Source organism: Carassius gibelio, chromosome B23 (assembly GCF_023724105.1).
Source record: "Carassius gibelio isolate Cgi1373 ecotype wild population from Czech Republic chromosome B23, carGib1.2-hapl.c, whole genome shotgun sequence".
NCBI lineage: Eukaryota > Metazoa > Chordata > Actinopteri > Cypriniformes > Cyprinidae > Carassius > Carassius gibelio.
The window spans coordinates 25,883,027-25,894,553 of record NC_068418.1 but is presented as its reverse complement, the minus strand read 5'-3'; the positions used below and the strand labels follow the sequence as shown (position 1 = coordinate 25,894,553).

The window sequence follows — 11,527 nt, the reverse complement described above, 5'->3', positions numbered from 1 at the left end:
ATTATTGTCTCTCAAAGTGCCATTAAACTTGCATTTCACTAATCACCAAGGGCCACCGTTTCAGCTAAAAATGGTCACATTTTCATTTTGGGGTGAACTATCCCTTTAAGCCACACTCAGCTCACCTCGCAGTCGTCCTGTATCACATGTGGACCCCGAGGCGAGTTTTCTTCGAACACCTGGCCGTTCCAGCCCCGGAAACGCAGGGCCCGAGGCTTTTCCACGGCAACGGTCGCCGGGTCGCTGAAGCAGTGGAGGGAAACGGTTTGGGTCGCCGAGACGCTCAGTAAGTGTAAGAACTTCATCTGGACCTTCCCCACATCAAACACGGCCTGTGGAGTCAGACACACAGCTTCTTAAACTCACTGTTAACTTAATCAACTTTCCTGAGTACTGTGGCAACTTTTGGCAACTGTATGTTTACATCCGATGCTGACAAACGATCAGGTTTATAGGAATCCAGATTTTAATTTAAATCAGATTTGCCTTTCAGAGGAAATGCGATACCGCAGCTTGACATCAAATACTTCTCATTTATTTTCTCTTTAGTTAGGAATCATGTTCATACATCTGAACTCGTCTTTACAGTAAAAAATTAAATGAGTTCATCAAAAACACTCACTATCTTCACAGAGTGGCTTTACAAAATAAACTATTTTGTTCGATTCCTATAGTTTAATTTTAGTTAAAATGTGTGTATTTTGGGGGAATAAGAGACTGTTTTGGACTGTTGGACATATTATTTGACTAAGGGATTTGTATTCTTAGTTCTTAGTAAAAAAAAAATCTATCATTTTTATGAGTTTTTGTTTTAAATGTATCTAGTTATTTTAGTGCTACATCTTAACTTCATGACAGAGAGAAATGTTGCCTTGCAACTAACTGATACACATGGTTATAAAATAATTTATTTCAATTATTAATCAATCATTTAATTATCAATAAAGGTTATTTCATTAAAAAGTATTTTAGTTGTATTTTTAGTTCAAGTTTTAGCAATTTTGTTATGCCTTTTTGTCATTTTCAGTAGTTTTTCTTTTTTATATAGAATAAATTTAATTAAATAAATTAAATAATTAATTATCTTTTATTTCACTTTTAGATTAAGTTAAATTTAATTTAAAAAAGTCAGTTTTTAAATATATTTTTAGTTTTAGTTAGCCCTTCAAGTTGAAATTATTAACGTTTATTTTCAATATTTTATTTCAGTTAAGTTTATTTTATTTCAAGTAATGATTTTTTTATTATTATTAAAATGGTTTTAATTTAGTAAAATTGAGAGAGAATTACATTTCCAGTTTTCTTTTTTATTTTAAAGTTTTATCAATTATATTATGTGTTTGTAGTAGTTTTTTTTTTATGTACGCATGTATAGTTTTTCTATTAATTTTAATTTTAGATTTTGTTATGTTAGTACGTCTAGTTAAACTGCATTAAAATGAGAAATGTTACTTTGGCAGCTGAAGTTAAAGTTTTTTTTTTTTTTTGAATGGTTTTAATAGTAGTTTTAGTTAACTATGCTAACTCTGTGTTAAAGAGAGTTTTGGTTCTCAGTTGTGTTTATATGCATGTATCAGCTGTTGGGACCTTATCTGTCGTAACGGGGTTCAAGCACGTCTGTCCTCCTGCCGTGAAGTTACAGAACACCTGGATGGCGTCAGACGTGCAGCCCAGATTTGGATCGATCCAGAACAATCCTGATCAACACAGAAATGACAAAACACTCAGTCAGTGAGCTGTAGAAACAGTCAGTGAGTGAATGACTTAATACACCTCAGGATGATTAAAAAGTGCTTAAAATATTACACTATTCAGTTTACACTACCAGTTAAAAGTCTGGAATATTACATATTACGGATTCCACAAAAATCTGAAGCAGCACAGCTGTTTTCAACATTGATAATAATGAGAAATGTTTCATATTTTCATGATTTCTGAAGATCATGTGACAGGGAATGATGCTGAAAATACAGATTTAATCACAGGAATAAATTATATATACTGCAGCATATACTGAAGCTTGCAGTCCGAGCGGATCTCACCGTCGCTCATGGTGTGTGTGCAGTCCAGCAGGTCTCTGCAGAAGCGGGCCGGGTTTTCTCTGGTTCCCAGCGGCGTCTTCATGCTGTGGATGACGCTGCTCAGATACTGCAGCGTCCTGAAGATCTCAGCGCTCTGCTGCGACAGAGACGCGTCTGAGCTCTGATAACTCTGAGAACACACGCCAGGAATAAAACATGTTACAGTTCTGTGGTTGCTCTTCATTAGTGCACGTTATCGACTTTCAGAAAGCAATCTAGAAGTCTTCACCTCCAGCTCTAGATGTGCATCGGACTCCATCAGCGAGTGAACATCCGTATTAATGCGTATCTGTGAGACGAGAACAAATGAGGGTGAAGAAACATCCTCAAAGAACCTTCCAGGGCATCTTTTCTATTCCAGTAGTGTTCGTCCTTGAAGATCACAAAATTCAGGTTTATTTAAGATGATTCCATCGCTTGCTCAACAATGGGGGTAAATGGGTGCCGTCAGAAGGAGAGTCTGAAAAGCTGATAAAAACATCTAAAGAATCCACAGCACTCCAGTCCATCAGTTAACATCTGGAGAAGACAAAAGATTAAACAAATCCAGCATTAAGTGTTCAAACCATAACTTCCAGCTAAAATACAAGTCTATAATCCATAATAACACTTCCTCCTATGAGTTAAAAGCATCTTAATGCTGGATTTGTTTCATCTTTTGTCTTCTCCAGATGTTAACTGATTGACTGGAGTGCTGTGGACTATTATGATGTTTTTATCAGCTGTTTGGATAAAAAAAAATCCTTTTAAAAAAAAATCCTTGTGTATGGAGTGCCACAAGGATCTGTCTTAGGCCCTCTGCTATTTTCAATATACTTGGTTTGTCTGTTCTTTCACTTTTTTTTTCATTTGTTTCATCCTTTGTCTTCTCCAGATGTTAACTGGTGGACTGGAGTGCTGTGGATTATTTGTGATGTTTTTATCAGCTGTTTGGATAAAAAATCCTTTTTTTTTTTTAAATCCTTGTGTATGGAGTGCCACAAGGATCTGTCGTAGGCACTCTGCTATTTTCAATATACACAATTTGTATGTTCCTTCACTTTTTTTTTCAATTGTTTCTTCCTTTGTCTTCTCCAGATGTTCACTGATGGACTGGAGTGCTGTGGATTATTGTGATGTTTTTATCAGCTGTTTGGACTCTCATTCTGACGGCACCCATTCGCATCCATTGGAGAGACACGGATGCAATGCTACATTTCTCCAAATCTGATGAAGAAACAAACTCATCTACATCTTGGATGGCCTGAGTGTGTGTGGATTACTGAAACTTACAAAAGATAAAGGGAATTTAGTGACTTTATGTTTAAATCAATAGATATGTTCTCTCGTTTTAATGATAAAATCAAATAATTTTGAGATTTTATTTAAAATCTTTTTAGTAAACAAGACTTAATATCTTAAGTCATTTTTGTTTCTCAATGAAATGCATCTTGATTTAAAAATGTTTATAGATATTTGCACAGGACAACAAGAACTGCATGGAATAAAAGTGTCAAATGAATGAAAGTAAATGTGAAATAATGACACATGTAAATGTTTAACGAGTGCAATTACACAATCAAGAGTCAGGTGACGGGTTTGAATCTTACCGACGGGCCGGGGGAACCTGGAGGCCCCTGTCAATCAAAACAAAATAAACTATTAATAATAATAATAATAATCATCGTCTCACCCTTATGCATGTCTGTAGCCAAACTGTTAGCCTTGCAATGCTCAGGCCTTAACAAATGCATGAAACATTAAGCATGATTATCTTTATAAGTTTTCTGCAGTGTGATAATAAAGCATTAATCCCTGTGAAGCCGTGGTTTATAGTGATTTTATAACAGCAGAAGTGACTAAAACCCCTGTAGCTGTTATAAAATCACTGTAAACCACGGCTTCACAGGGATTACTGCTTTTATAAAATGCTTATTCCATTAACGTAGTAAGGCTTCACAAAATTAAACAGAGCAAATAAAGTGTAATGGTATTAATAACAACAGCATTCGTCCTCCAAACAAAGTAAACAAATGTTTATGTTTGTAGAGGCTCAGCCAATCAGAATCAAGGACCTGAATCTGTTTTATAACAGTGTGTATGTACCTGTGGCCCTGGAGTGCCCTGTGGCCCCTGAGGCCCCTGAAGGAAGAGATCACCAAAACTTTACATACATTCACCTTCCAAATACAAAACATACTATAAGAGTATATGACGAGTCTGTGATCTAACATGTGTGTGAATAGCACATCTTACCATCTCTCCACGGCTTCCTTTGGCTCCTCTGTTACCCTGAGAAAGATTCCAACACATCCTTTATCTGATATTGGGAAAAACACGCGTGTCATAAACACTAATGAAGCATCGAAACACTTACAGGCTTCCCAACCGGACCGATCGTTCCCAGCGGACCTACAGGACCAGAGACACCCTGAAACACACACACACACACACACACACACATGATGAGATGACGACAAACATTCACACTGATTTACTGAGAAGATGAAGAGACAGACCAGAATTCCCATCGCTCCTTTGAGTCCGGGAATACCGGCGAACCCCAAATCTCCATCTGGACCCTGAAACACAGAGGAAGATGCATTTAATAACCACTTTCAGGTGTTTAACGAAAATTTGATTTTGATAGTATGATGTGTGTCTTGAGTTTGTGAATTTGTGAAATGAAGCATACGTGAATATTAAACATTTTGAAAATAATGAATTTAGAGAATATGAGTAATATATATTTGTGTGTTGATTAATATTTATGTTTGTGGATTAAATTAATGAAATAATTTAGGTAAACAATGGAAAAATAAATAAATTTAATAATTTAAATTATATTAAATAACTTATATTTTAATTTAATTTTAAGCTAACAGTTGCTAATAATGTTTGTGTGGACAGATAGATCGATATATTTAATGAAATAAAAAAATCTATTATAGAAATAATTAAAAAATGTAATAATTGAAATATAATTTAAATTATAATAAATAATTTAAACTTTGTTCAATATTTATGTGTAGACAGACAGATAAAAATGAGATTTTAATTAAATAATTTAAATTGAAAGAAAAAAATTGATACATTTTATGTAATACATATATCAATAAATTAAATAAAATTGTAATAATCTAATTTAAATTATTTTAGATAACTGAAATTAAACCAATACAATTTTAAACTAATATTAAAACATATTAATATTTTTGTGTGTATAGATAATCAAAAAAAATAAATAAATAGATTTGACAGTTTAAGGCAAAGCAAAGCAAGGCAAGTTTATTCATACACAGTGGTAATTCAAAGTGCTTTACATAAAAGAAAGTAAAATAATCATGAAGAAAAATAATAACAAAAAATAAAACAAGCAATTTTAAAACTTTTAAAATGATTAAAACATTTAAAAACAGTTAGAAAATGATTTTACATAAAAAAATAAATAAAACAGTGAAAATATAGTGCAATCAGTTCGGACATTGCACAGTGCTCATTCAATAAATGCACAGCCAAAAATATGTGTTTTGAGTCTAGATTTAAATGTGACTAGTGTTTTAGCACATCTGATCTCTTCTGGAAGCTGATTCATAGTAACTAAAGGCGGACTCCCCTTGTTTCGTGTGAACCCTTGGTATTTCTAACTGACTCGATCCTAGTGATCTTAGTGCTCTGTTAGGTTTATATTCAGTGAACATATCTGCAATATATTTCAGTCCTAGGTCATTTAGTGACTTATATACGAGTAAAAGTACTTTAAAATCAATCCTAAATGTAACTGGAAGCCAGTGTAAGGACCTGAGGACTGGTGTGATATGCTCAGATTTTCTGGATGAGCTGCAGCTGTCTAATGGTCTTTTTGGGAAGGCCAGTGAGGAGTCCATTACAATAGTCCACCCTGCTGGTGATAAAGGCATGAACAAGTTTCTCCATGTCTTGACTGGAAACAAAACATCTAATTCTTGCAATGTTTTTTAAATGATAGTATGCTGATTTAGTTACTGCTTTGACATGACTACTGAAACTAAGGTCTGTCTCCAGAATCATACCAAGATTCCTGACTTGATTTTTAGTTGTTTGACCCCTAGAGTCAAGGTATGCATTCACCTTGAACACTTCATCTTTGTTTCCAAATGCAATGACTTCAGTTTTTTCCTTGTTTAACTGAAGAAAGTTCTGGCACATCCAACTATTAATTTCATCAATGCATTTGCAGAGGGAGTCAATGGGGCTGTAGTCATTTGGAGATAAGGCTAGGTAAATCTGGGTATCATCAGAATAGCTGTGGTAGGCAATTTGGTTATTTCTCATTATTTGACTTAGTGGAAGCATATACAGGCTAAACAAGAGCGGTGTTAGAATCGAGCCTTGTGGGACTCCGCATGTCATGGACGTCCACTTAGACTTATGCTCTCCTAGACTCACATAATAGCCTCTCCCTTCTAAGTATGACCTGAACCATTTGAGTACCATCCCAGAAAGCCTGACCCATTCAGTTAAATTTTATTTATATAGCATATTTAAAAACAACCATGGTTGACCAAAGTGCTTAGAAATGTCCGGAATAAAATAAAATAAAATAGATGAATGCATTCAATACAATAAGTAATTAAAATACATCCTAAATAAAATCCAATTCTAAGGTTGTAGATTTATGTCAAGTGTGAACTGTTCACCCGTCTGAATGCTGAACACTAACCTTGGGTCCCGGAAAGCCCTGGAGTCCCAGCATGCCTGCGTCTCCCACCTCACCCTGTGGGAAAAATCAGAAACCGGGTCACCTTCCGGACTACAACAACTTCCTGTTCCCTTCTCCCTCCTCACTCTGCCAGATCCTGTCACTGGATCTGTTTCTTACATGATTTCACTGACGGCACATAGCACTTTCATCTTCAAGAGGACATTATTTTAAGTTTACATCCACAGTCGCACACGTAAATTCATTCATTCGGCCTGGAAGACGATATTCCCACTTTGGATGCTTGGAATTCCTGCTCGCTGTCTTTTCCTGAGTGATGTAAGAAAGTGGAGCAGCTGGTTTGTCTCATGTTTACTCAACGATCTGCTTACAATCACTCAAACTCTTACATAAGAGACCCGACGACATTTAGACCAAGTCTGGATTTATGATCATCTTTCACAAGAATCCAATCAGACGGCCATTTTTTTTTTCAGAGTTCAGATTTAGATTCAGAGTTATTTTAGTATCACTGAGATAATATTCTAGTTTTTTTCTGATATTTGGAATTTTTCTATTTTCTGTTTTTGCTTAAATTCTAGTAATTTTGTTTTGTTTAGGTTTTTCCTTTTGTTATTATTTGTCTATGTATATACTTTTTTAATTATTATTCATTTATTTTTTAGTTGTTATTATAGTACCAGTTTAACTAATAATTATATATATATTATAGTTTAGCACATTCCTTCATATTTTGTTTTATTAATTTCAAAATAAAGTAAAAGTCTGGACTGTCTGATAAAGCTATTTTTTCTTATCATCTGGTGTGTGAATTATTTGACTATTTTTAAATATTTTAGATTATTTTATACATAAGGAGCTTTTTTGTAGCAAGAGTAGAAAAATTCTGTACAAAATTACTATAATATTTTTATGTAAATAATACATTTTTTTAAATATATTTTCATGGTTTTAGTGGTTTTAGATGACACTCACTGGTTCTCCTTTAGCACCTTGCTCTCCTTTCATGCCCTGGTCTCCCGTCGCCCCCTCCATGCCTTTAGCACCCCCCGGTCCTCTGTCACCCGCCAAACCCATCTCACCCTGCACAGGTCAGAGGTCAAGGGTCAAGGGTACATACTTCAGTACACACTGTGTATGCTGCACATTTTGTCATATATAATACATTATCACATTAAAAATAAAAATCGAAAGGGAGAATTCAGGGGTTTTGACCTTTGACCCCGCTGGCCCTCTCTCTCCGATGGCTCCAGGAAGTCCGAGCTCGCCCCGCGGACCAGGAAGTCCCGCCCCTCCCTCAAGACCGGCGTCACCGTGCTGACCCTGCACACACACGTGTCAATCAAAGCAGCATCCAATCAGAGCTCAGTATAGAATCCAAAACACCATTCAATACAATTCATCATGCAAAACATCTCGCAAAAAGCTTAACCATCAGTGCATATTGCACCAAAAAAAGAGAACGTGAGCTCCAAGCTATATCTGTATAATAATGACATCTGCGATGCTTTCATTGTGGAGAATAAACACATAACAGAGGCGGAAAGAGCATGAGCTGATGAGTCTGGGATTCGTCTGCAAGAGTTTACGTCAAACACAGAGACAGAGCCAGTTAAACACAACACACGCATCTCATCCAGTGATGTTCACAGGAAGAGACACTAGAAAACAACACTGGGCTCTCTGAAGTTCACTGGAGGTTATTAGTGTTCAATCAGAGTTTTTCTGCAAAAACAGATCACTCTGTTTTTACTGATTTTATTAAATCGTGTTATTGTGTTAGTTGTATTATTATTGAATTAATCAAAATAACTTAAATGCAGTTTGATTGATATTAATTGAAAAGCAGGAAAAAAAAAATTTGTAATTAAAACGGAGTAATCTGTTTTTGCAAGTTGCGATTAATCATGAGTTAACTCATGACAATCATACGATTAATCACGATTAAATGTTATAATTTATATATATTAATATAAATAAATATTTATATAATTTTATAGAAGTACTTTCAATAAATGAAAATGTTTAATCACGATTAATCGCATGATCGTCATGAGTTAACTCCTGATTAATCGTAATTTAATCACACATACTATATTAATCTGTTCTAAATGTACCTTAAATTAACACTTATCAATTATTTTATATACTCTAATCAACATGGGCATGGACAAAAATGGATGCTTTATGCACATTTATGTTTAATTTTTAGTAAAACCATACTCAACAAAGAGTACGAAGACTAGACATGTTTCAAAGGTCATGGATTTTTTTCAGAGAACTTGTCTATTAAACACATGAATAAAAGAACATAGAAATACCAGGTTCCCATAAACCAGGTTCTCTTTTCTTTCTTTGCACTGAACAATACTTACACAAGACTGTTTATGTTTTTGCATGACATGAATATGAAATAGAGACTGAAATGTGACTCATTAAGAACACATTACCAGCTCTCCCTTCCAACATGTTAATCTGCACAAAAAATCAGATTTATAATCGAGCTGTCATCTGATGAAATCAAATAAAAGATCTAAAAGACTAAATCTAGTCTAGGAATACTGTGCATCTCCAGTTCACCAACTAAAGGCCATGGGTTAAAATCATTATTAATGCATTAGTTTTGACAGCCCTAATATGTTTTATAAAACTAAATAGACATTAAATTTTTTTTATTACATTTAGATGCCAAGACAACATGTCTACGTTTCATGTAGTTTTAGTTGAAGTACAAAAATGACCAAAACTAAAATGTACACACACACACACACACACACACACAATAATAGTATTATTTAATAACACAATTTAAACTTATTTGATTTCAGTTACTTGTCATGACAGCAGTTATCATTTTCATTTAGTTTGTTGAAGTACTTAAATAACTAAAACTAAAATAAAAATGAATCCCAAAAAGTAATGAAATATAACAAAATTTAAACTTATTTGATTTCGTTTAGTTGAGGTATTAAAATTACTAAAAATGAAATAAAAAATAAAAATCAATAAAAGAGATTTTAAAAGATATTTAATAATAAAAACATCACATTTAGAATACATTTAATTCAATTTATTTATATATTTTTTTTATTTGTAATTTCTAACATTTCAAATTTTCATTTAGTTTAAGTTAAAGTACTAAAATGACTAAAAATGAATTATATATAAAAATAATAATAATAACAATAACAATAACAATACTTATTATTATTATTATTATTATTATAATTATGATTATTATGATTATTATTAATAATAATAATAATAATAATAATAATAATAATAATAATAATAATAATAATAATAATAATAATAATAATTATTATTATTAGTATTATTTAATGAACTAATTTACATTAAACAAATACAATTATTTTATTTTATAGTCAGTTTGCCAGGCAACATTTAGAATTTAGTTTAGTTTAGTTTAATTTAGTAAAATAAATAAATAAATAAATAAATTAATAAATCTGTAGAAACCTTGCACGAGTCAAACCAGATGAAATCATAATTAATTGCTCATAATCACACATGCTCCTCCTTCAAAATCATTAAAAGAATTAAAAAAACATTACAAGATTAAAAGCATCCCAGGATGCATCAGATGAAGTTGAAGCAGATGAACATCCAGAGAAGAGCTGCAATCCTTAAATATGAGAGAGCTTTCATGCTTTTTTATTTTGATCATTACATTTTTCCCAGATGTCCATCCATGTTATATCAGAGTCTTCAGCACATTACTATTAATCTAACATGTGCAAATCAGTCAGAATAAACTCTTCAGCAAAGTACCACGGTATTCCCTCGTAGACTGCTTTTAAATGGGCTGGTTATAAAAGCATCTGTCATTTGGCTGTTGGTTATATAACACAGTGCTGTGTCTGAACGAGGCTCTAATGAGTCATGGACTGCGTTTACACTCGGGACGGGAAGAAAGGGCTGAGAAATGAAAGACACATCAGCAAAATCACTTGAATGGGCCAATCATCTGTGAACGCTTAGCAGAGGAAAACCACCAAAATGAGTTACAGGACAGCGTCCATTCATCAGATGCAGAGGAATCAAGCAGCCAGTGCAGATTAATCATGTGAAGAACATCACATCAACATCAAATCAGACCGATTTACATGAACATTTGATTAAAAGCCATTCATTTGCACACGTTATTCTGAAGAAAATAATATTTATCTTCACAGTCTTTCATCCAAGTGCAATGACTTTCCTGTTCATCACGCAGAAAATCACGTCTGGATTGTAGAAACGCCCTCATTTCTGTCTTGCATTTAGTGTTTCACTTACATCCAGGTGAAATAGGCTGCTTTGTGCTGATTTTTTTAGAGGATTCTGTGAAGCCTTGATTATTTCCAGATATTTTTACATTTGAATTATGCAGAAAACTAGAATGTGGAAAAGTAGAAACAAATATACAGTTTTGGTTGAATTTAACATGCTAACATGAGAGATGATACATGCCATTCAACAAAACAATGGGCAGAGATCTTGCAATTTAATGCAATAAAATCATGTTTTCTCCAAATAAAAACACACAAAAATGACACAAAAAAAATCACTAATAAACTAACAAACTTAAACTTATTTTTGTTTAGTTGAAGTACTAAAATGACTAAAACTAAAACCAAAATAAATAAATAAATAAATAAAAAACGTACAGAAATATTTTAAAAAGGTAATAAAATATAGCAAATTTATTAAATTTAGTTGTCAAGGGAAAATGGAAAATATTTGTTTATTTTTACATTTTATG

At 33.2% G+C, this 11,527-nt stretch overlaps 1 protein-coding gene across 1 annotated transcript in view; it reads right to left on the bottom strand.

Annotated features, from left to right (window-relative positions):
• Positions 1–11,527, bottom strand: part of LOC128011791 (collagen alpha-1(XXIV) chain-like) — a 91,663-nt gene that overhangs the window by 3,175 nt on the left and 76,961 nt on the right. Inside the window, exons 48-59 of the mRNA XM_052594513.1 lie at positions 7,978–8,085; positions 7,738–7,845; positions 6,763–6,816; positions 4,580–4,642; positions 4,438–4,491; positions 4,317–4,352; positions 4,167–4,202; positions 3,671–3,697; positions 2,311–2,370; positions 2,043–2,211; positions 1,588–1,697; positions 126–332 (exon numbers count right to left, since the gene is read on the bottom strand). Of these exons, the coding sequence (XP_052450473.1) occupies positions 126–332; positions 1,588–1,697; positions 2,043–2,211; positions 2,311–2,370; positions 3,671–3,697; positions 4,167–4,202; positions 4,317–4,352; positions 4,438–4,491; positions 4,580–4,642; positions 6,763–6,816; positions 7,738–7,845; positions 7,978–8,085 (1,032 nt within the window). The remainder of the gene's footprint in view (positions 1–125; positions 333–1,587; positions 1,698–2,042; positions 2,212–2,310; positions 2,371–3,670; positions 3,698–4,166; positions 4,203–4,316; positions 4,353–4,437; positions 4,492–4,579; positions 4,643–6,762; positions 6,817–7,737; positions 7,846–7,977; positions 8,086–11,527) is intronic.